The 23,832-nt window shown below is 50.9% G+C and overlaps 1 protein-coding gene across 1 annotated transcript in view; it reads left to right on the forward strand.

The window, feature by feature from the left end:
* Positions 1-23,832, forward strand: part of SLC6A5 (solute carrier family 6 member 5) — a 50,906-nt gene that overhangs the window by 25,003 nt on the left and 2,071 nt on the right. Inside the window, exons 8-15 of the mRNA XM_048213864.1 lie at positions 1,708-1,842; positions 3,572-3,675; positions 6,566-6,690; positions 11,580-11,692; positions 12,411-12,542; positions 13,501-13,600; positions 19,420-19,520; positions 23,381-23,548. Of these exons, the coding sequence (XP_048069821.1) occupies positions 1,708-1,842; positions 3,572-3,675; positions 6,566-6,690; positions 11,580-11,692; positions 12,411-12,542; positions 13,501-13,600; positions 19,420-19,520; positions 23,381-23,548 (978 nt within the window). The remainder of the gene's footprint in view (positions 1-1,707; positions 1,843-3,571; positions 3,676-6,565; positions 6,691-11,579; positions 11,693-12,410; positions 12,543-13,500; positions 13,601-19,419; positions 19,521-23,380; positions 23,549-23,832) is intronic.

Below are 23,832 nucleotides of genomic sequence, written 5' to 3' on the forward strand. Positions count from 1 at the left end.
ATTACCTTAAGGACTGGCGAATCCCGGGCAAGACTAATGTGGCGTTTCTGTTGCCAGTGCCCCCAGACCTGTCCCATCTTGTGTGAATTGTGGCAGTGTACTCCTCCAAGAGTCCCGCGAGGAATATGCTGTCATTATCGCCACTTTGCAGGTGTGGACACTGAGACTCAGAGAAGTGAAGTCGTTTCACGAGTGGCCCAACTCATAAGTGACGGGCCTGGGATTTGAACTCAAGCGTGTAGGCCAGCGTCCTGATCCCAAGCTCTTTCTTTACCCAGATGTTTGATTGACAGATAAATCCCATCCAACCACAGTCCCCAAGTTCTGCTGATGTTCCTTCCCAAATGTGCCTTGACTCTGGGCCCTCCCAGGAGGGAATCCAGGAGCATCCAGAAACCAGAATCCAGGAGCGTCCTTTGATCGGCATTCAAGGCCTCCCATGGTGTGCCCAAATCGCAGTAGCTCCCTATTTCCCAGAGAAAAGACCCATGCCCCCAGGGCCCCCATCACCCTTAGCCTCCACGCTATGCCAGCCTAATAGTGGGTCATGAGACCCTCACCCGCGTGCCTTGCCCACTTTCCTCCTCCACCTGCCACTCCCCCCCCTCCCTTAAGTTGTCCTTGGCCTCTAAATCCGGCTCAGGGGTCATCCCCCTGAATCTTAGCAAACTTGCAGGTTGAGTAGTGCAACGCCCCCCTGGACTTCACAGTGTCCCGGGTGCGACGGCGTGGCCCGTGAAGCAGACATCGTCTCTGGATCCTCCGGGTTCTGAATCCCTTCATCTTTATGCATCTAACACCTGGCACAGCCAGGTTCATAGCAGACTGCCAATAAATGCTTGTTGAGCTTGACCGCATTGAACGGCCATCTACTATCAATCAGGCTATGCTAGTGGCTCATTAATCCACACTATTATTTTTTTAAGAAAGGTGTCATCATGCCCAGTGTACAGAGGCAGAAGCAGACTCAGAGAGCTTATTAGCTCGTCGAAGGTCTCACGGCTCCTCAGTGCCAGATGTGTGGTTTCATTTGAACTTAAGTGTTTCTTTTATTATTATTATTCTTTTAAAGATTTTATTTACTTTAGAGAGAGAGAGTAAGCAGGGGGAGAGGGAGAGAGAATCTCAAGCAGACTCCCCACTGAGCACAGAGCCCGATGCAGAGCTCGATCCCACCACCCTGAGATCATGACCCGAGCCAAAATCGAGAGTTGAACGCTTAACCACCTGCGCCACCCAGGCAGCCCTGAACTTCAATGTGTCTAAGATCATGGTCTTTGCACCTCGCCGGGCTGTGTCTGTATACACAAGGATGGAAAGCTTAAGCTAAAAGATTCATCTCTAATGGTGGATGTGGGGTCCTCAAGCAGAGGGTGGGGTCGGAGCTGGGGAAGAGGGAGGCACGTAGCTTTCTTCCCTGGGTAGTTCCTCAGGGAGTTGTCTTCTTAGCAGCCTTCGCACTGCTGCCGACTCACCCACAGCCTTGGCTATCGCCCCACGGACTTTATTTCCGGTTCTCCCTGCTCTTGGGTCCCATGGCCTGCCCTGCGTCCCCAGCCCTGGCAGAGTCTGGGGGGATCCACCCGGATGTCCCCACATCGGGAGCTTGTGTCCAGGTGGCCGATCGCAGTCTACCTCTGTGGGTGCCTCTGCGCGCGGGCACACCCCGCTGCTGTTCCCACTCGCTCTTCCGGATGGCTCTTGCAGGTGGTGTACTTCACAGCCACGTTCCCCTACGTCGTGCTCGTGATTCTCCTCATCCGCGGAGTGACCTTGCCCGGGGCCGGCGCTGGGATCTGGTACTTCATCACGCCTAAGTGGGAGAAACTCACGGATGCCACGGTGCGCTTCTGCTTTCATTTACACCCTGGGGATGAGTCCCGCTCTGGGACAGCTGGACAAGAGGGGTCAGACTTCCTCCCGTGGGGTGGCTCGCTGTTGGTCACTTTTCCAAGGTCCTGATGACCTTGGGCCGTCGTGCACTCAGGAAATCTTTCATGAGAGGTGGGCAGCTGGGGGTGTTCTGACTCCTGGAGTAGGGGTCCCACGTTGCGGTCCTACCTCCGGGGCTGCTGTGCAGGCTGAAATGAAGAATGCCATCCCCGTATTCCTAGCATCAGGCCCCCTCACGCCACTCATCTGGTACTAACTATAGTGTGTTGGGAATGGAGTTTTGCTGGTGGAAAATAACAGCACAAACCACAGCAGTTATCACTGAAAGGGCTCAGACGCATCTGCGGACTTGTGGCGCACCAGCCCGGGGCGAGCACGCCCTGTACTGCCTCTTTGCCTCTCTGCGCAGGCGTATCTTACTTTAAAATTCCCAGTCCCCAAACCTCCCAAGGAGGGGTTCTTTAATACGTGAATTTTCTCACCTTAAAGAAAAACTCGCTTTTACAGAGTACATTGAGAACACGTAGCTTGGATTGGGTTTGACTGCACGTAACGGACAATCCCAGATAATGACAGCGTGAACAAGAGAAAAGTTTATTTCCCACGTGTGCACAGAAGCGGCCCCGGGGTCCATAGTGAAGCATTCCACGTAGTGAAGGCTCCACAGGGTCCCAAGATCCCGTCTTTCCGTCCTCAGTCACTCGCTTCTATATAGTTGCCAGACGTCCTGCCATCATATCAGCATTCCGGGGAGCACAGGGGTGAGGAAAGAGGTGGACATAGGTCCTACCCACCCCTTCTTTGAAAAAGGAGAATTCCCAGAAGTCCCACATTGCACGTGATTTTCATATCATGGGTCAGAAACTAGATCACGTGATCATCCTCTCCCAGCCGCTCTTGCCCTTGATGCTGGGAGGCGGTCCTTGCGCTGGACGAAGGGCTGCCTTCACAGAAAACCGTGGCTTTGTTACTGAGGAGTCTGGGAGAACAGATGTTGGGGCAGGCACAGACTTGCCAGCACACAGCACGCTCTTGAACTTTCTCTGTGCATATTATAAGTACGATTTTAAAACTGGATTTAATTTATAAAAACGATGGGAGGTCTATTCTACAAATCATATAAATCTCTAGCGCTAACCCCTGAGTGGCCTTCTGAAGCCTTACGAGGACAATGCAGAGAAATCACCAAGAGAACCAAGAGGCATTGCCAGCCAAGTTCAAGAAGGATGTGGCAGTGTAAGAACCACTGTGGGATGGTGGTCGTGCTTGGGGGGGGGGGGACTGTAGAACTTCAGATGGTTAATAGCGGCTGACATCTGTAAGAATGTCCATCTAAACAGATCTTTATCTTGTATCCATGACTGTATTTTGCTGTTGCCTTTTGAGAGTGTATGCAGCAAAAGAAAGGGCTCTCCCCCTTCTGCTCAGCTTTCTACACAGCAGGACGTGGAAGCATGAAATGTGTGTAGTTTGAGTTCCTCACGTTTGCTTAGAATTGAGCAGGTAATTTCCTGCCCTTTTGGTTTCCAGCACAAATGATGTATGTGGGTGCTAAAGTCAGCTTTCTCCGGACTGCCTTTCCCCTGGGGAGGTGATGTGGTGCTGGGCGGGGGAGACGCCTCTCCCCTGGGCCAGCCTCCTTCAGTGACCCCGGATCTTCTCCCCTTTGGCCTCCCAGGTCTGGAAGGATGCTGCCACTCAGATTTTCTTCTCTTTGTCTGCCGCATGGGGAGGCCTGATCACACTCTCTTCTTACAACAAATTCCACAACAATTGCTACAGGTACGTGGGGTCACTTGATATCCCCGAGACAGCTGGTGAGTGGGAATGAGAGCTGGGGACAGATCAACGGACTGAGTCAGCAGACACCGAAGGCCACATCCTCATGCTTACCCTGCAGCAGAGCCAGAGGGTTGCCTCTGGCAGAGGGGAAGCCACCTGCTAGGGCCTAGCTGCTGACTTCTGGTGGCGTGGACCCCTGCTTGCAGGGCTGTCTCTGACACATGGGCTCAGTGGCTCTTTACGGGATGGAGCTGAGCCTCTCCTGAGTGTGCTGTGCTGCTGGCTGTGTCCTGGGATAGTCACGTGTGAGCTATGGAGGTAGTCAGGTGGTAGTCTCCGAAGTATGGTCACCGTCACTTGGCAAGTATTTTTCTAGAGACCTGTATAAGAAAAGTAGCAAGGTACGGTGGGGGAAAGAGAACTCTGTTGATGGATATGTTAACTAATGGAAGTATTAGTAGATGTGGTGGGGACCCTTTCATAGTACGTATGTGCATCAAATCATCGGGTTGTATGCTTTAAATATATTATAGTTTGTATTCATTATTATACCTCGGTAAAGCTGAAAAAACAATGCAAAATTTGAGTCCCTTTCCAGATTTGCTAATCAGAATGTCTGGAGGTGGGGTGGGCCCAGGAATCTACATGTCCATGGGATCCTCGGAAGATTCTGATACATGGTGAGAGTGAGAACATTTGGATGGTGTGATATTAGACCAGGGCCTCTGCAACCCCAAAGACCTCCACCTGGGAGAGCCTGACAGCTCCTGGAGGAGGTGACATCTGAAAGTTAAATACATCTAGGCAAGCAATAAGAAAATAAGGTCCATTTTCCTGGAGAGCTGATTCAAAATAGGAAGGAAAGAAGGGAGGGAGAAAAGGAGGGAGGGAAGAAGGAAGGAAGAAGAGAGAGAAGAAAGGAAGGAAGGAAAGGGGGGGAAGGAAAGAAGGAGGAAAGAAGGAAGGAAGGAAGAAAAGACAAAGAAAGAGAAGGGAAGGAAGGAAAGAAGAGAGAGAGAAAGAAAGAAAGAAAAAGAAAGAGAGAGTGCCCAGAGTGAGATGGACTTGGATTATGACTTCACCATTTACTAAATCTCGAGGTGTGGGCAAAATACTTCGCTTCTCTGAGCCTCTTTCCTCTCATCTGTAAAATGCAGCTGATGGTATTTTGTGGAGAGGTGAGAGCCATGTACTTCACACGTAGTAGGCACTCGATGACAGCTGCCGTTGTTATTATGATAACGTATGAGCTATTTGGTGAACGGAGAGGAACAGATTATAGTTAAGCTGTGGCCGGAGCGGGGATGGCTCCATAGAGGTGAGATCTCTGCGGGACCACGTTCTAGCAGGTGCAGGGGAGGCGGGAGTGTACGTCACGGGGCGGAACAGCCAGAGGTGGGCGGGAGTGATGGAGATGTGGGTGGGAGCAGGTCCGGGGACTGGAGCAGAAGGTCGAGGCTAGAAGGAAACCGGCCGGAGCTCGGCTGAGGCCAGGCTGGAGAGAGCCTGTGTACGAGCTTGCGAGGGCTGCCGGAACAAGGATCACAGAGCGTGCGGCCTAAACAACAGAAATTAATTTTCGCACAGTTCTGGAGACTGGAAGTCCAAGATTGAGGTGTTGGCAGGGTTGATTTCTTCTGAGTCTTCTCTCCTTGGCTGTATGGCCATCTCCTCCCTGCGTCTTCACGCGGTCTTCCCTCTGCGTGTGGATCTGTGTCCTCATCGCCTCTCCTTGCAAGGACACCAGTGATATGGGATGAGGACGCACCCTGATGACTTCTTTTTAATTTAATTCCCTGTGTAAAGACCCTGTCTCCAAACACAGTCACATTCTGAGGTACTGGGGGATTAGAACTTCAGCATAGGAATTCGGGGGCACACAATTCAGCCCATAACAGCTGGAATGTCAGCGAAGGTGTGTGAACTTCTTTGGTCATGGCTGCTCATTAATTTATGACCCAGGGACTGGTCTGAATGCAGGTTGAGCGGGACGCGTTGCTCCGCACTTTGGTAGAAAGGAGGCTCTGTAGTGTGGCAGAAGGAACACGGAGCTGGGCAGGGAGTCTGGATTCAAATCCTGACCCATCATGAATGAACCCATTTCCTCCTTCTGTGCCTCAGTTTCCTCATCAGTAAGCTAAGAGGCCAGACAAGGTGGGTTGTTTACTTAGCACAGGCTCTGGGCCAGGCTCTGCACACAACCACCTGTGAGAAAGGCGGGGTCATTGACACCATTTAAAATCATAGTGGAAAGAAGTGACTTGCTCAAGGTCATACTGCCAGTGGGTGGGAGGATCAGGATTTGAATTGCCTCTGAGGCTCCGTCTGGCTTGACCTCTCTTCCCAGTCTAGGTTGGCCAGACAGGCAGGCTGGGGAACCGCAGCTGTACCAGTAGAGGGCGCCAGGGTGAAGACAGAGGGCTGGTCTCACCTGCCTCACCCCCTGGGCTTCTGTGTGCTCCAAATCCAGGCTGTCCTCAAACCTTGGTGGCCTTTCATGGTCCCGCCGCCTCCTCTTCTCTCATATGTGGTACCTATCCAGGAGTCCTTGAAAGGCTCCAAACCCTCCGTTTCTGCTCTGATGGACAGTCCTGCCTCTGCCACTTTGATGAGAGGAGCCCTGGCTCTAGAGCACATGGGGCTAGAGCTCTGTCTGACCCAGAGGCCCCGGGAACAGGGCAGTTAGGAGAAATGTTTTTGAGCCTTTTGGATTTAGAAAATCGACCCAAGGGGGTCCTTGGTCAGGACAGTGAAAACATGTTTAGAAATGGACATGAACACATATACACGTGTGCATACGAACACACAGGCACGTTTTATGTGTGCTTCCCCTTGTCCCTTCCGACTCGCGAAGCACACCTAATGGCAAACTCTTGTCTCCTCCCCCCAGGGACACTCTCATTGTAACCTGCACCAACAGTGCCACGAGCATCTTTGCCGGCTTCGTCATCTTCTCGGTTATTGGCTTCATGGCCAATGAACGCAAGGTCAACATCGAGAACGTGGCGGACCAAGGTACGGTCACCTCATGAGCTCCTGACCTATGCTATCTTGGGACGCTGGCCTTCTGGAATAGCCGCAGGGGTAATGGGAGAGCCCAGGGCCCCTTTGTTGGGGGATGGCAACAAGCTTGAGTGGGAAGCTCAGGCGGGGTTAGAGCTGGCCGGTGCCTAACCAGAGGGGTTGTTATGACAGTCCCATTCCTGCTTCCCTCTCCTCTCCTTTCTTTCCCTTTCTTCTCTGAAGTCAGCTCCACCCTGAATAAGGAAGCTCTCTACCTGTTGCCCCTGTTAGGGACAGATAGAGGCTTCTTTAGATGCCCCTGGAGCCGGTGTGGGCACGGACTACTGCATGACACACTCCTTGCAGAGAGCTCTGGACAAACCCGGTTCTAGTGCTGAAAGGAGCACTGACTTCAGAGCCAGCCTTTTCCTGACAAAGCGTTTTCTGTTGGTCAGGTCGAGCGTGCTCTCAGGGCCTTCTCTTAGTTAGTAATGCAGACCTGCGGTGTTTGTCCCCCCAGTGGGTGGGAAGCTTGGATAACCATGGTGGGAGGGAACTACGATAAAGGTTCACTTTCTGTCCAAGTGATCCCTGTGTTAATGGCTAACATTTGTATGGTACTTTCCAGTTTACAGAGAGCTTTCATTTTTATCTCACTTCGTCTGTATTTCTCGCACAGCATTTTGTAGGTAGTGTTTAATATTTTTATTTAACTCTTTTTATTTCCACCCAGCCTTACTCCGTGAAGGATTTGGGTGTTTACTAGGTTTCTGTGATGAACGGATTTCACTGTGGCTGTTGCCTGTTATTATGATCATGCTCTAATCAGGTGTTCATGGGCTGCGTCGGTGTCGGGACCGGGCCAGGGATGGACGTGTGGAGACGTGACAGTCCGCAGTGTGTCCCTGTGAGCAGCTCTCTGTGCCATTACCTTCCTTGGAGGAGCTCACTGCAGTTCTCAGATAACGGCTTGGCTTGGACGCCAGCCCAGGAGAGAGCGAAGCCCTAGAAATGTCACCTTCTTGGTGGGCTGCCGGCTCTCTGCTGGCTCCCCAGGGATAATTAATTATGGCTTCACCGGTGGGGCTGGTGCACAGCGGGCCTCAAAGAGTTAAGAACTGGCATATTGCAGGGGGGTAATTACCTCTCCCGGAAAGAGTGTTAAACCCCCAGGGAGGTTTGGTTTTGCAGCACTGCATTAAATTGGGCGTTGGGGAGTGAATGCCCCTCCCTCATTGAGAATGCTCAACTCCTTGGGGAGCGTGGGGGGGAGGGATGGGGGTCCCGGGGTGAGGGGGGAGAAGAAGGCCTTGTCTGCAGGGGTGCCTGTGCCGCCCCAGCTGTCCTCATGTCCTCCCAGTGGAGTCGCTGGAGCTGGGAGGTCCTGCCCCACTTTCCAGTAGATCTGAGGTGTTTGTGATTTTTGTGACATGACGGCCAAGCTCACTGTGAGCCAGTGGCCACGTTGCCGGGGTTATGAGTCCTGAGATGTGGGGCCACTTTAGATCATTCTTCTGAGCTCCTTCCTGTCCCAGAAAAGGGATTTGGGGGCACATGTCACTAAAACCCAAACAGGAGTTTGTTTTTCCTATACAAAGAAAGACGAAGACAATTGCCCGTGTTTCTTTCTGAAATGTCCCCTTTCCAGATTTTATTCACTTCCTCCGATTTAAATGGGGAGGAGAACACTTCCTACAGGTTCTAACAGCTTGTGTTAGCGTGTGGCCATTTCTCATCGTCACCAGCACAGGGACAGGCCCCGAGGGGAGCAGGCGCTGGCTCGTGAGGCCTCCTGTCAGACCCCGTGGGGCAGCTATCCCAGTTCATCTGAGTTTGCACACATTCTTAGATGTGATTTGCAGGATGTCTCATTTTCTCAGGGATGATGGGGGCTCTGCAGAATCCGGGACAGGGATTTGGGGTGGGCCTGCGTCCGTGCCAGCCCCACTCCCTCCTAGCTGGGTCACACGCGCACACAGACAGTCGGTACATGTTTGCTGACCCAACGTCAGTCTCTGTGTTCTGGTCTTTAGTCCAAAACAGGTTCTCTTTAATGACCTAACAGTTCTATTTTGTTTACCAGCCCCTTCGAAGGGGCTGTTAGTGTCATTTCTCCAAATCTCAGCCGGTTTTGAGGGGGACGAGGGCAGGACTGGTGATGACACCAGGCCATCCTCTGCTTCCGACATGAGCATAGGGAAGGGGCCATGTCCTTCTCAGTCATCCACTCCTGAAAAGCACCGTTTTGGGAAGTCAACCTTTACGGTCACTTGCCAATCACCTTCCTTACTGCCTGTGGCGCTGAGACTCATGGTCCACACCTACCTGGAAGCTCTACTGACAGCAGACCTACTCAGCCACCCTCAGAAAGACTGAGTTAGACCGTAGTCAATGAACACAAATGTGCGTGTTGGATTTAGGGTCCCGGGTCTAGGTCCCTCATCGTTCAGAGACACTGCTGACCAAAATGAAGACTCTCAAACGGGGACTGACCATCCATCCGATTGTCTGTCTATCACCTGGAGCCAGTCCTTCCTTCCAAAACACAGGGGTCCGGCCGTGTATTCTCTGAGAACTTTTCCATTTGTAATAGGCTTCACAGCAGAGAGGCTCACCCAGGGTGCTGGGATCGCACCGTCCTGCGTTGACCCGAGCCCTGGTCGTGTCTTGAGTGGTTCTCTAGGAGAAAGGACGACAGAGACCTCCTGTCCACGTTGCTGGCATGCAGAACCTCTTTGATCCCCTCTCATGGGAAGAGTATGAATGATTTCTCTTTCCTAAGTCCTCACTAGGTCCGGGCATTGTTCTGAGCCCTTAGTTGTATCAATACATTTACTTCTCACAGAATTGAAGGGACTGTTTATCCAGAGAGAACAAGCAGCACCTCAAGTCCCATGGCTGGCAGGAGGCAGAGCTGGGTTTGCAGCCCGCGGGGGAATGGAGCCTGCCTTCCAGCCACGGGGCTATACTTAACACTGCCTCCCTGTGGGAGAGGAGAGGAGCGGGACTCGGCCTCTATGGGACAGATGGGCCTCGTCTGGGGAAAGCTCTGCCAGGACTGTCAATCCATTTTTCCAGTAAAAAAACAAAACCAAACGGAACTGTACAAAATAATACAAAAATGTATTTTAAAAATCCACTCCCCAGCCATCTTAGATACACTGAGTTTGCTGAAAGCGATCCCTTCACCTGGGTACTTTAGGGAAGCAGATGTAATTGGAATAGGCCGGATGTTTTGAAATTGTTTCCTGCCCCCTAAAAAAGCAGTAAAGTCCAAAGGGCCAAATCCTGTTAAAGCAATCAACGAGGACCTCCGGCAGCGGCTATTTCAAGACCTTCTTGTCCGCTTTATGGGCCCAGCTGTCGCCACAGCACCGGACTGGATTCCTCCGTGTTCTGCATCTGAGACCTGTTTGAACTGTAGCTTAATACAGACTTTAATGGCTCACATAGGGAGCCTTCGGAGGCTGGCCGTGCCATCCGTTCAATAAATGCATAACGTGGGGCTATGTGAGGCATTCAAGGCTTTATACTTTAAACACCCCAAGGCCCTCGGCAACATTACAAACGAACAACCTGATAAATTCTAGTTTAAAAAGGTGCTGCTATGCTTGAGTTATAAAAACTCCAGGTGCTGCACTATCTGGTTTCCAGGCGTGTGCTGGCCGCGGATCAGCCCGGCATTCGCTTGTCTCTGCCCGTCACCATTCAGTTTTCTGTTTACAAGGAAATGCGTAAGTGCCGGGTCTTCAGCCACCGTGGGTCACAGTAATCTTCCCTGCGAGGCCGTGAGGCAGGTAGGAACGGCTGGCAGGCTTTGTGAGGGCAGAGAAATGGCAGCTCAGACAACCTCTGCCAAGACCACGTGCCATATTTGTGGAAAACCCCGAATCGGGACGGCTAGTGTCCAAGTTCTTTGTCCACTCGTAATAAAAGCGAATATTCTGTGAGTGCTCACGACGTGACAGGTATTGGTCTCCGTGCTCTGCCTGTGCTCTCTCATTTGTTCCTCATAAATACCCTGTAAGGGACTCTTCTATTCCCATTTTACAGATGGGCAACATGAAGGCTTATAGAAATGAAATAACTTGTCTAGGGTTGCATAGCCAGTAAGTCATGGAGTCTGAATTTGGACCCAGATCTGTCTGACCATTAGAGCCCAAGCTCTCTTCGCCTTTACGCTTTGCCTCACGGCCCCTCTCCCTAATTGATTACCCATGGATTGATGTAGCCCCATCTTCACCAAGCCTTTCTAAGGCAAGATAGTAAAAGTGGTAGATGGACTTGTGATTTATGCAAAAGGCTTCTCCTGGAGGAGTGACTAGGGAGGAAATGATGTCATTCCGGGCGTGGTCTAGCCTGTAGAGCTGGGTCTCTCAACCTCAGCACTCTCGACCTTTGGGTTGGGTCATTCTTTGTCGTGGGGACTGTCCTGTGCATTGCATCCCTGGTCTCTGCCCACTAAATGTCAGTAATCTTCCCCCCACCCCAGTAATGAGAGTCAAAACTGTCTCCAGATATTGCGCAATGTCACCTGGGAAGGGGTGGGGCCTAAACTCAGCCTTGGTTGAGAATTACTGTTCTACAGGGTAATTAGTATATGCTCCCCCAACTCATCAACACAAAGATGGGGGTTTTTGTGGTATATGCGTGGGACACAGCCTGGCTTTGGACTCCGAGTCTGCTTTGGCACTATTTTTAGCCTCCCCTCTGAGGTCCCCGAGGTGTGGACCTGATGCCCCTGGTCCTTCCCTTCAAGGAACTTGAGGTCTAACTGGAAAAGTGGAAGGAGATGAGGGAAAATAAGCAGCATACAATATGCGGAAAAACCCCTGTGGGCTTCCAGGTAGAGGGGGCCTGGAGCTGGGCCTGTTCGCAATCATCTGTCTTGTTCCTTTCAGGGCCAGGCATTGCATTTGTGGTTTACCCAGAAGCCTTAACCAGGCTGCCCCTCTCTCCGTTCTGGGCCATCATCTTTTTCCTGATGCTCCTCACTCTTGGACTTGACACTATGGTGAGCCCCTTCCCCTCCCCCTCTGACACCCGCCTGAGGCTCCTCCTGAACACCCCCTCTCCTGGGCCCTGCATCCAGCCTGTGGCCCCGAATGTTTCCCCAGGCGATACAGGATGGTGAGGCCCCTGTCCAGGGCTCAGGATAGCTCTGTATTTGTGGGTGACTCGTGGGATGGTGCAAAGAAGCCATCCTCCCTCCGTTCTGCGTGCAGGTTTTAGCCCGTGTCCTTCCTGCTTGGGTGTCATTTTGCCAATGCAAATTCTGTGGGGCTGGATCAGGGAGGATAATATGAAGTCGGTTTTAGGGAGATTGCCGTGGGGCTGAGACGGCCACAAATCTTACTGACAGGTGCTCAGAGTTTAGTGGTTGGATGCAGAGAGGGTTTTTTTTCAAGTAGAAGATCAAATTCGAGATAAACTGGAGGAAAGGAATTTGCATCTCATGAATACCAAGTGAAGCTTCAGATATCATGATGGATGAGCGTGAGTGCAGTCTCTGGGGGCTGGAAAGGCAGTTTCTCAAGTTCACATCCTGTTGGATCCTCTTGCTGGCCTTGTGGGTTGGACTCGAACAAAGCCCTCTAGACCCAGCAGGGGATGCATTCCTAAGAACAACCCAATACACACACGGCTTTCCCTGGTGGGAAACACAAAGGACTTGGGGAAGCTTTTGGGTTGGGTGGCTTGTCTGAGCTGTTCCTTTCCTGGCCCCGTTCCAGTTTGCCACCATCGAGACCATCGTGACCTCCATCTCGGACGAGTTCCCCAAGTACCTGCGCACACACAAGCCGGTCTTCACTCTGGGCTGTTGCGTTTGCTTCTTCATCATGGGCTTTCCGATGATCACTCAGGTAAGCAGCCTGCTGGCCACAGGCGTGGGGACAGCACACGCGGGGGACCGAAGGCTCATCCTTTTACCCTTCGCTCTCAGACTCATAAGAGTAGCCAATCCCTGTCACGTCTGTGTAGACAGCACCAGCTCATTAGGGATTCTGCCCACAGATGGAAACATGTCACCTTGGCTACTACCAAGGTTACTTGTAGCATCTTCATAATTGAGATGTAGCTTTCTTGAGCCAACAAGGCAGGTGTGTCCTACTTCAGGAAAATAGAGTACAGGAAAATCCAAATTTACTGACCAGAGAAGTTTCCAGTTGGTAACTCAATAAACATGGGAGTCTGACAGCAATGGGATTCCTTCTAGTCCTGAGTGTCTCAGTAAATTGAGTGTTAGCTCACTCAGCATCTATGTTGCTTTTGCTCTCTCTGTGACCCTGAGCAACTCACTGCTTCTGGGCCTTTCTCTTCTTCATCTGTGAAATGATGAATTGGAATAAGAGGCTCTCTAAGCCTCATCTCTTATAGAGAGACGTAAGCAGCAAGGTAAAGATGCAGGGGGATGTGGGAGGAATCCCCATCAACACCTAAAGGTCATATGAAGGTCAGTCAAATGCAGCTTTATGGGTAGAGATGATGATCTATTGCTTAAGGCAAAAATGAAGTCGTCTGCCTGTTTTCACCTGTACATCTTGAGACGCTGACCTTTGCCCTTTAAGAGGGAGATGTTAGATCACTTTTCTGTGCTTGTTCTGTTGATTGGCTGAGTCTCTCGAGGGCCTGCTCTGCTAACATGGCAAGGCCACCAGCCTGTGTTCTGGACCAGGTTTCAGTTACTACTGTGGAGGGGAGGGGAGATCCTTTGATGCCTTGCTTGCACCTGACTCTCCCTGGCATGGAAGCATTGGCTGTTCTTCCCAGTGGGAAGAGCCTGGATCCAGGCCCACTGATGTGGTTTCTCTTTCCCTCCAGGGCGGAATTTACATGTTTCAGCTTGTGGACACATACGCTGCGTCCTACGCCCTCGTCATCATCGCCATTTTTGAGCTCGTGGGGATCTCCTATGTGTACGGTAAGGGGACCGCCGTGCAGGCTGGCTGCGGGGAGAGCTGGGGGCATAAGGCATCCAGGGCGAGTAGGTTTTCCAGATTTACTAAGATAATGAAAGGGTTTAATTGCAGTGACTTAGGAGACATAAGAGAGCTGTACCTTTTTTCCAAACTTGCCTCTGGACCACCATGATCTGAATTTATTTGAGAAGCAAAGGGCGGCTGATGATGAGACCCAGAAATGCCTCTTTGTTTCAGAAACCTCTAGGGCCAAGCCTTTGGGTATAGTCTGGCATGTGAACAGTTAAGATCTGGGGACCGGGCCAGATGAGGGAAGAGGAAGGCTGCTTTGCAGGTGTGAAATTATTTCCTGGTCTTGCTAAGCAGGCAGTCCTCGCCTGTGTAGCTTGAGTGAAGAGTAGCTTCGCGGCTGCTCCCCAGATAGTGTAATGAGAAAAGAGGCCACCAGGCTCACAGATCCTTAGGAAACTTTATTAACATCATGGAAGTCTGTGAAGCAAGAGCACCATTCCGCTTCTCCCAGGAATAAACTTCCAGTTTCTTTACAGTTTAGTCTGTCTTATTATCACCATAGCAACCTGCATCCCATAATCAGTGGGGCAATTATCAGGGAACAGTAGGAAGGTAAGTCGGTAGATGCCATCTTTGCCCTTTGTGTGGAGGTGTTTGTGCTTGGTGGGCTCTCACTGGGTGATCTCCGGGACCCCGGGTGTGTCACCCCAGCCGGTGACACAAGCATGCTCTGCTGAGTTCAAGGAGCTCACAACTTCTTTGTGCCTGGAAGTCTCAGAGCCATCCCCAGACTAAGGCCTTCCTAAGATAGTTAAGGTCTCCATAGCAAAGTCCAGGAAGGTGAAAAATGCCAAGTTAGACTATTTGTTTTGTAAAACCAAAGAGAGATAGCGACACGCTCTAAGCTAAGAAGAAATGCAGGAGATCCCTTAGAACACAGGATATGCATAAAGGACAAAGGCCCAGAAGAAGGGTCAGGCCAGAGGGCTCTATGGAGCTCCCCCTTTTAAACTGGGGGCCCAACAAAGCCCCCTGGACTGCCAGGTATCCTTGGTGGGAACATCTTGCTTTTAATGTAAAGTTTCTTTTGGAAACGTAGCCCCTCATGGGGTCACCAGATGGTCTGTTGGCAAAGTCAGGACGGCACTTCATTTGCAACCCTGGTCCACGTGCAGCTGGCTGCCTTGACCTCCTCTGCTTGCTCTCTGTGTTCTCGCTGCTAATTGCCACAAAAGGCACACCTGTACAGTTCTGTTCTCTAAAACAGGGCTGCCTGGTGTGGATTACAAGCGTCATTAAAATAGAAACCTTTCAAATGTTCTGTTTTTAGAAGTGAAATTGCATCCCCCCCCCCCCATAAGCCTGGGAGTCGATTTCTTGGTTCTGAAGGACAAAATAATTCCTGAGTGCTTTAGTCCCTGGGCTGGGTTAATTTTCTTGGGACCATCCAGGAAACTGCCGGACTCCTAGGGAGCTAGCGTCTGGACAGCCTCCAGAACCAGGCTGACTGTGCTGAGCTCAGGATGAGCGTAGGAAGTGGGTGTGAACCTCTGATGTGGACCTGCATAGAATTTTTAGAGGTGAATCTTAGAAGACATATTTGAAGTAAACTAACATAAGTGCTGGAGAAGAAAGGAAAAGCCTGCACATGCACAGAACTTGTACTCTAGAGGGTGGTACATTCGTTCCTGAGAGGATGAGGCCCGATCTAAGGCAAGGTTAGTGTTAGGCCGTTGAACACCGGCTTGTGGAAAATGAAACGTTACTGTCTCCCTCTCATTGAGGGTGCAGGGTCCCCCAGCAGCATTTGCTAGGGCTCAGTAAACGTTAAGAATGACAGGCTTCAGTCCATTAGTAACACACACAGGAAAATGTGTGTGAGTAAATGAGCAGGTATTTATTAGGTGCTTACTGTATGCCCTGTGTGCTCCTAGGAAAGTGCGGAGGTCCATTCAGGCACCTTACCAGCTAGCTGCTAGGAAGAGCAAAGCCACGTCACACTTAACATGGAGAGGAAGGGCCGGCCCAGAGATAAAGGTGGGCCAGAGAGCCAGGGAAACCTCAAGAACGCAGCATCTCAGAGATAAAAGGATATCGAGGAAAATAAAGACTTAGTGGGTATTGAATTTATTGCTAACCAAGGTGAGGAAAATCTGAGCCGACACACAGGGTTTTGACTCTGAGGGCTGGGGCCTTCATGTTAACTATAAATGAATAATGTGAGGTGCACACAGGACCGGAGACCTAATTTGTGGGACCCAGTGCAAAGTGGAAATGCAGAGCCCCTCGTTGAAAATGTACTAAGAATTTCAAGATGGCAACAAAAGACCATTCCTTTGAGGGCGGCACCCTTCTGGGCTCAGGGCTCGGTGGGAGTGCACAGTTCGCAAGCCGGGAGGAGACTGTGGCCACATGGGAGGGAGAGCAGCCCCCTGAGGACCACCTTCGGACCAGGGCAAGGGTGTGGTTTATAGAGAAAGGAGCTGCGAGGCTGCACAGGTGGACGTGATTGGCTGCTCGAAGCAGGTTTTTTATTTCTCCGTTCGGGATTGGTTGGTTGTCAGGAGCTTGTTGTGAGCCAATTTCCGAGCCCCAGGTCTGTTTGTTGAGTCCAGAGTAGTAGCCATGAGCTTACCATTTTTTTCCCTGCTGGTTTTCTGCTAATTCGGTGATGAGCAATTGCTCAGATCCCTTTTGGAGCCTGTCCCAGCCCTCCAGGCTCAAGGTCACGCAGCAGGCAAGTCGCCATGCACGTGTCTCAGGCTCCATGAGCAATTCTTTATCAAGAGCTGGGCCTTGAAGGTAAGAGGGCTTTGGGTCAGTGGAAAGGCCAGAGCAGGCAGAGGAAGCCACATAAACAAAGGCCTCAAGGAAGGTAGCCAGGGACTCAGTAAGGGAGTCAGGTGGGGACTTGGGTGAGTCAGGCCCCAGGAGGGCTGGGGCTGGACAGAAGTTGGAGCCAAGCTAGTAGAGGCTGGAAGGGCTGGAAAGCCTGGCTCAGGAATGAGCGGGAGGCAGGAGGATGCCTCGTGGCTCCCAGCTGGTGCCCCTGGGCTGTATCTGTAGGGCCTGCCCACGGGTCGGCATAACGGGCAGAGCAGTCACAGAACCTGGAGCCAGCTGGGTGTCCGGAGCCCTCATTGAGGCCCAGAGAGGAGATGACTTTCCCGACACTGAGCTGGCCCTGGGACCCACGCTTCCCCCATCAGTCCCAGCACCACCTCTCAGCACAAACTCTGCCTCTTGCTGGAGCTGAGCACCCATCGTCCACCCCTACCCCGCTCCGGGTCTAGCTCCTTGGCCCCTCTGGGGAAGCTTGAGCAGCTTTACCGCCATGCCCCTCCTCCTGTAGGAGGCCATCGCCATGTCTTCCTCGGGTCTAACCCTGAGCCCCATCAAATCAGTTCCCCAGTCAAGCTGTATGCTGTCATCTCTTGGGGATGGACTACCAGAGAGGAATAAAACAGGACTAAAAATAACAGAAACTTCTAGAATCTTTGTTTAAGCAAGGAGACCTGCCCTCAGTGTCTTGGGTGCATTTTTCAGGGCCTCTGCGTTGACTTCTATTCCTTTGAGTCTCTCCCCTCACGCTCAGACAGTCGTGTCCAGAGACCACTCACATGCAGATGTTTGATAACACTAAAGACCACGCACGAATCACACATCCGAAGATAGTCAGGTCAATGGTTCAAGGCGTGCACTTCTTGCCTGTGAATACAAGGAAGCAACTTGGACCCTGTTTGTGTCCCGGATTGATCTCTCCAGCCCGCCCCCACCCCGCCCTGTACACCTCAAAAGCTCAGAAGGGGAATACCTTTCCTGAGGTCACACAGGGAATGAGAGGAGAGCAGGGGGTCAGCTCTTTGGTCCTCTCTCCCCGCCCAGCATTCTTTCCACTGCACCACATTTGTGGTTGACCCTGGCCGGGCTTTCTTTAAGGTAGGACAGGAAGCTGAGCTGCCTCCTGAGGAATTTAGAGTGCGGTGATTCTGGAGCAGATTGCGGAGCACCTGCCTTTGGTGAACCCCTCCCACACTGTCCTCTGTGCAGCCGGCGCCATGGCTGACCTCAGGCTTGGCTGTCCCCCGTCATGGCTGTTGTCAGTGGCCCGGTGACTCACGGTCATGAGAGGCAGCTGACGTGCTGGGTCTGGCCTTGGCACGGAGAAGAAGCCAGTGGCAGGAACAAAGGGCCACAAAAGGTCTCAGGATGCATTATTTTGGTGATGGTGGCCGGAGTGGACTTGCAAGGGTAAACTTTAGTATTGCAGTCTGACGCTGTAGGTACAGGAAGGAACACATAACTGAGCATACAGTTGAATGAATTTGTGCCTCCTGGTAACCAGCATCCAGATCGAGATAGAGTATATTATCGGGGCCATTTTTTTTTTAAGGGGCTGAGATGAACCCTTTTGTTCCCTGAAGGAATACCAGCCTCTGCTTTCTACCCCAGCAAGTGAGTGCTTTTTCACGTCCCAACTTCCCAACTGCCATGCAGCAGAGAGCAGGCGTTGAGGGAGAAAGTCTAGAGGAAAAGTCTGGGCTGAGGCTGGGACAGGGGCGCCGGCCAGGGGCAGGCAGCTGGTACAGTGGTGCACAGGGAGGGGATGGCAAAGGGTAAGAGACGGCAAGTAAGGGCTGGGAGGGGAGCCTCAGACACGGAATCCCCCTGCTCCTTATGGGGCTAAGGGCAGAGGACCCAGAAACCCCAGGGGGCTGGGACAGCTCAGGAACAGGAGGAGCAAGTGGGCAACGTCTCAGGCAAGATGGTCTCAGGATGTGCAGGGGGTTATTCTCGATAGGAAGAGGTATAGTGGAGTGGGTGCTTTGCTTGAGGAGTGGGTCTGCCCCTCTCGACCTGTAGCGTACCCACGTTTCACTTAGATGGCCTGAGGATGAAGGAATAGGGAGATTTCCTCCAAGGCGGCTGGGTCCCTGGTCAGAGCTGCTGACTGTGACGGAGCTTGAACTCAGGGACCTTTCCTGTCCCGTCAGCATGGTAACAGTGGTAACCCGCTGTTGGGAGAAAGCTGTGCTTCTGAGGGGCTCAGGAAACAATGTGAGAAGCAATCCCATTGCCAAACCTTCCTCAGCAGCTCCTCCTTCCAAGGAGTGGCTTAAAGATCTTGGTAAACTGAGAGTGCGTGGGGATGGTGGTTACGCGTGGCCACGAGAATGTCTCCTCTGCTTGATACTTCAGTGAAGTGACCAACACAGCAATGCTCCGAGTTCCAACAAGTGGGCAATGACCACTTACAGGTTACGACAGTTTTTGCCTATCGTCGTCGTCTCACACAGAGTGAAGACACATCAGCTCATGGAAGAGTATCCTTGGGAGGGTGGGGACAAAAACCGACATGCGGTGGCTCTCGCTCTGAAGCCCCAGGCTTTCATAATACTCTGTGCGTATTGACCGCGAACGTAACTGTTGTTGCCGGAGTGGCTGCTAAGCGCATAAGGCTGTCTCCGAAAACAGCCGCACCGGTGCATAGGCCGGGCTGTGACAGCGCCGAGACGCCCGGGCCAGGCTGCCACCGAGCTTTTTAGATGTCACCACGGGATGACATTTTTGAACCTCACCGCAGAGAGTAGTTAATATCTATTGAAATGTTCAGTTTGCCCTAATCTTCCTGGCAGTGAATCATTTTTCTGATGGTTTCTTGCATAATAGGGGTCGTTGGTGACCAGGCTGGGGTCATCTCTAGCCAATGGCACTTGAGTGAGGGGCTCTAGAGCCTGTCCTGCACCCTCCCTCCCCCTCACTCCCTGCCACTGCACCTCATGTTCCATGTCCACTTGTCTATTTGCAGGCTTGCAACGATTCTGTGAAGATATAGAGATGATGATTGGATTCCAGCCAAACATCTTCTGGAAAGTCTGCTGGGCGTTTGTAACTCCAACCATTTTGACTGTAAGGATTGCATGCTTTGTCGTGCACACAGGACCTTGAGTGTGGGTGTGGTGCTTTATGTTTGCACAAAGTATATTATTCTTGTATTTCAGAAGAGGAAACTGAAGTTCGGAGAGGTATAGAGACTCACTTAAAGGGGGGCTCGGCTGTGACTCAGGCACAGTCTGGAGCACTCTGATGGAACATTCCCCAGTGTATCTGTCTGCCTCATGTACCGAGAGCAGATAACAATCACATTTCCCACGTGCTAGCCATGGCCCCAGCTCTGTTCAAAGAGCTTTCTGGGTATCACCTCCTCTCTCCCTCATGGCAGCCTGTGGGGTTGGTGTTACAATCACCTCCATTTTACAGATGGGGAAACTGACACCCAGATGTTATGGGACTTGCCTAGCATTGCACACCGAGTCATTAGCAACCACAGCCTGAGTTCGAACCCGGGCAGTTGGCTCCAGAACTCTTGCTCTTAACCATTATTCCATACAGCTGTTCTACAACTAATATAGCATAAATTGGACTTTTATTGTTCACTTTTAGTGTTTTTGAGAACTATCTTATCATCCTTGAGTGTGATGATGACATTTTGAGATCATCTGACATTCATCTTATTAAAGATCAGAGCCCTTCATGCGTCAGTAAATCTGCAGAGGGACTTGCATGCACATCCATCACCTCCTTTATTGTGGTGTAGGCTGCAGGCTTTGCCTTGATCCACCCTCCAAGCACAGTAATTGACAGAGACCCTGCCTTTGCTCCTCCTCCCTGGCTTGTGATGGGCGTCATCTTAGCAAGGCTGCGGGAAGCTGGCTGTAGTTCTCGTTGGAGCCAGCAGGTGGCGCTAGAAACCAGATTAAGACCATTGCTTCACTCCACAGCGCCAGGTTCTCTAAAGGAAAACAAGACAGGATGGAAGTAAAATTGTAAAGAAAATATATATTTCCCCCTTTTTTTTTTAAACTGTCACAGAGTGAGTTTTAATCAAAACACCTCAACTGCTTTCTGAAAAGACATAAGTTTAGACAGAAAAACCATTCAGTGTTTATCTCCCTCTGCACTGACACGGGCATCATACTGAGGCCCACATCAAGGCTCACATTTTAGAGGCTGTAATTTGTCCGAAAAGCCCCGTGAGATTTGGGCCATGAGGGGTGAAAAGAATTAAAATAGATTTTCCCGTTTCTTGAATTCAGGACTGAAATGTATATATGAAGAGCTCGGATTTAGCTAATGGGTGGGGAAAAAACCCGCGAGACTCTCCTGCCTGGAGCATTCTGTCCCTGCTGAGCTCTACCCCAGTTACTAGTACGTCTGATTTGTTCTTGGGTGAGACTGAGACGTGCCTTTGCTTCCTGTCTTGGAAGAGATTAAGCTTCAGAGACTTGTATTATATTTTGCAGAAACGTATGACACAATTACAACACCCCGCATTGCTATTCAGAGACAGTTCTGTTTAGAGGCGGACACTTTGTGGGCATTGTCCCTAAAGCTGCTGGCCACTCTGGTTGGTTGGTGATTCTTCCTCCCATTTTACAGTTGTGTGCACTGAGGCCCGCGCAGTCTAAGGAGCTTGACCAAGGCCACAAAGCTTATGGGAGGCAGAGCTAAGGCTTGAATCCAGAGCTGGCTGGGCCTCGATAAATTTCTCAAAACTCAGTGCTTTCCTCTCCAAGTGGAGTTTGGCCAGTTTTTGGATTTAAAGAATTCTAATCTCTGTGAGCAGAAGGTCAGGGAAAAGAAATTCTAGGGACCCACGGGCTGTGTTTTTTGAGAAAATTTCTCAACTATGGTGTACTTTACTTGATATCCATTATGAAGCTCATAGCAGAAACCTGTGGAGATTCCAGAAAATTTCCTGAACCAGATTCCCCTTCTGTGTTTGGGAGCTAGGGACAAGTAGAAGTGGTCAATTCCATCATCATGGTCCTTCCTTGGCTGCCATCAGCAAGAAGTCAGGGTGAGCCTGACCCAGTGGTTGAACTAGCATCAGTCATGGCCAGGCCCATCTGAGGGAAGGGTTTCATCCAAGCTGGCCTGGCAGAGAGAAATGTATGGCAAGAGCACATTTGCTTAAATAAGTTTGATGTGATATTTGTGCAACTGGAAATGGGTACCAAAGGACCAAGCCTAACACTTGTTTTTTGCCATTTGCCCTTCTGTAAAATGGATATTTGTAGGATGCTGGAATGAGCTAAGATTACGGGTTTAAATTACTTCAAAACCTCTGAAATAAAATTGATCATTTTTATATGTGCCTTCTTGGATTTACAGAGCTATAAATATTCTGCATGCAATTATTGTATACATAGTCAGATCACGTTACTGAATTATGCGCACCCATAAGCAGATGTATTGCTATTTATATAGTAAATGAAATGGAGCAACTTACCATAATTACATTAGGCCCTACTTCCAATAGACTGGTTAATAAAGCTTATAACTCTAGGGGCGAATGTTTAAAAAGGGGCCTAGAGTAAGGCCTCGCTTTCCATAGGAGCAGTGTTTTCAACAGTTGTCTTCAGGCTCACGTTGCTTTGAATCAATACATTAGATTATTGTTGCATTGAAATAATCACTTGCCCCAGCAGCCCGGGCTTCGCAGCAATAACGTGGCTCCGCCTTACACTTGTACAGGGCTTCGCGCTCTCCTGAAACACTGCCATACACCATCTTTCCTGACGTAATTCCCTCCAGTCATTTTTGGGCAGTTATTTTACTGCCTAAGATAGAATGAGAGGTGTGGGGGGGAACACAGGCTGGAGGTCTCGTATCAGGTACGTTGTTCTGGGCTGGTGCCACTATAGGCAGGATGAACACAGGCAAGGACCCCGTTGCTCAGGGCGATGCTGCTCCCCAGAGGCTTGGCAACAACACTTAGCAGCCCTGTTCTGTCTCTTCGGGTGCCTCTCTTCCCGGCACACGTGTTCCCGTGCTCCTTGGCCGCTGCACTCCCCGTGTCTTCAGAGGGTTCTCCCGGCCCTTGCCAGGAGATCATGGGTGCAAAATAAATCCTGACCTCTCTTAGAATTGAGGGGAGACTTTTGAGTAAATACCAGACTCTTGTTCGCAGAAAACCCCTGCGTTGTGTACGCGATGTGAAATATGTCCATTTAAAGTGGAGAAGTCTGAGACGTGAAGGTCCCTCAGCGAGTTAGTGGCAGAGCCGACATTGGCCTGCTGGTCCCCACGCTCTGGACCCGCCGTTTGGGGACAAGGCCCGTTTACCTTGAGTCAGTTGCAAGTGGGCTGTGCACCCCTCCTGTGTCCCGTGGTTTATTATAGGACTCAGCTTCTGGCTCAGTCCCCGCTTTGCAGACCGCTCACGTGTCACTCTGCCGGCTTTAGGCACAGTACCTGGATACGGGCCATGCCCCGTGCAAGGAGAAGGCAGAATTGATCCAACTCCTTAAAACAAATTAAAATACATAAATGTGAAGGATTTCATTCTTATAACAGAAGCTTGATTATCCCCTATGGAAAGTACAGCCCCTTCAAACCCTGATGGGTGACACTAGTCACCTCAATGCGTATCCTTTAAATTGTCTTCTCAGCCTGGGCGTGTGTGTGTGTGTGTGTGTGTGTGTGTGTGTGTGTGTGTGTGTACACGTACACCCGTACGCCTTGCTCAGCTCCACGGGATGGCAAACGCAGGGTCAGCCATGGGTCGGCTTCATCTCCCTGAAATTCAGTTTCTTCATTTGGAAAATGGATCATTAATAATACCTCTCTTTCGGGGTTGGTATGGGTGTAAAATGAGGTCAGAGATAGGAAGGCACCAAACTCATGGCAGGGGCTCAACACATAGCTGTCAGGAATGAATACTTCACATCACCAACCTAACACGTGTGTTTCTCTTTTCTTCCTAGTTTATCCTTTGCTTCAGCTTTTACCAGTGGGAGCCCATGACCTATGGCTCTTACCGCTACCCTAACTGGTCCATGGTGCTTGGATGGCTAATGCTCGCCTGCTCCGTTATCTGGATCCCAGTTATGTTTGTGATAAAAATGCATCTGGCCCCCGGCAGATTTATTGAGGTAATTCCATCAGCAACTTTCTCCTGCCATCCCCTCCCCAGGGAAAAGCTCTGAGAGCTCTGTGCGTGAAAAAACAACAGATTCGGTAAACTTCTTCTCGAGGGAGACTTGGTGATTAAGTGATCACAGTTGCCACCGTTTCTATTAAACCCATTTTTATTATGTATTATTCCTCTAATGGAGAGGCTCAGCCAATCCGCAGGCCAAGCTGTTATTATGCTATTTCTCAGCGCAGTGACAGCTCTGGGGAGTAAACCATCAGAGTCCCCTGCCCCTCCCCCACA

Source organism: Ursus arctos, unplaced genomic scaffold, assembly GCF_023065955.2.
Source record: "Ursus arctos isolate Adak ecotype North America unplaced genomic scaffold, UrsArc2.0 scaffold_23, whole genome shotgun sequence".
NCBI classification, from domain to species: domain Eukaryota; kingdom Metazoa; phylum Chordata; class Mammalia; order Carnivora; family Ursidae; genus Ursus; species Ursus arctos.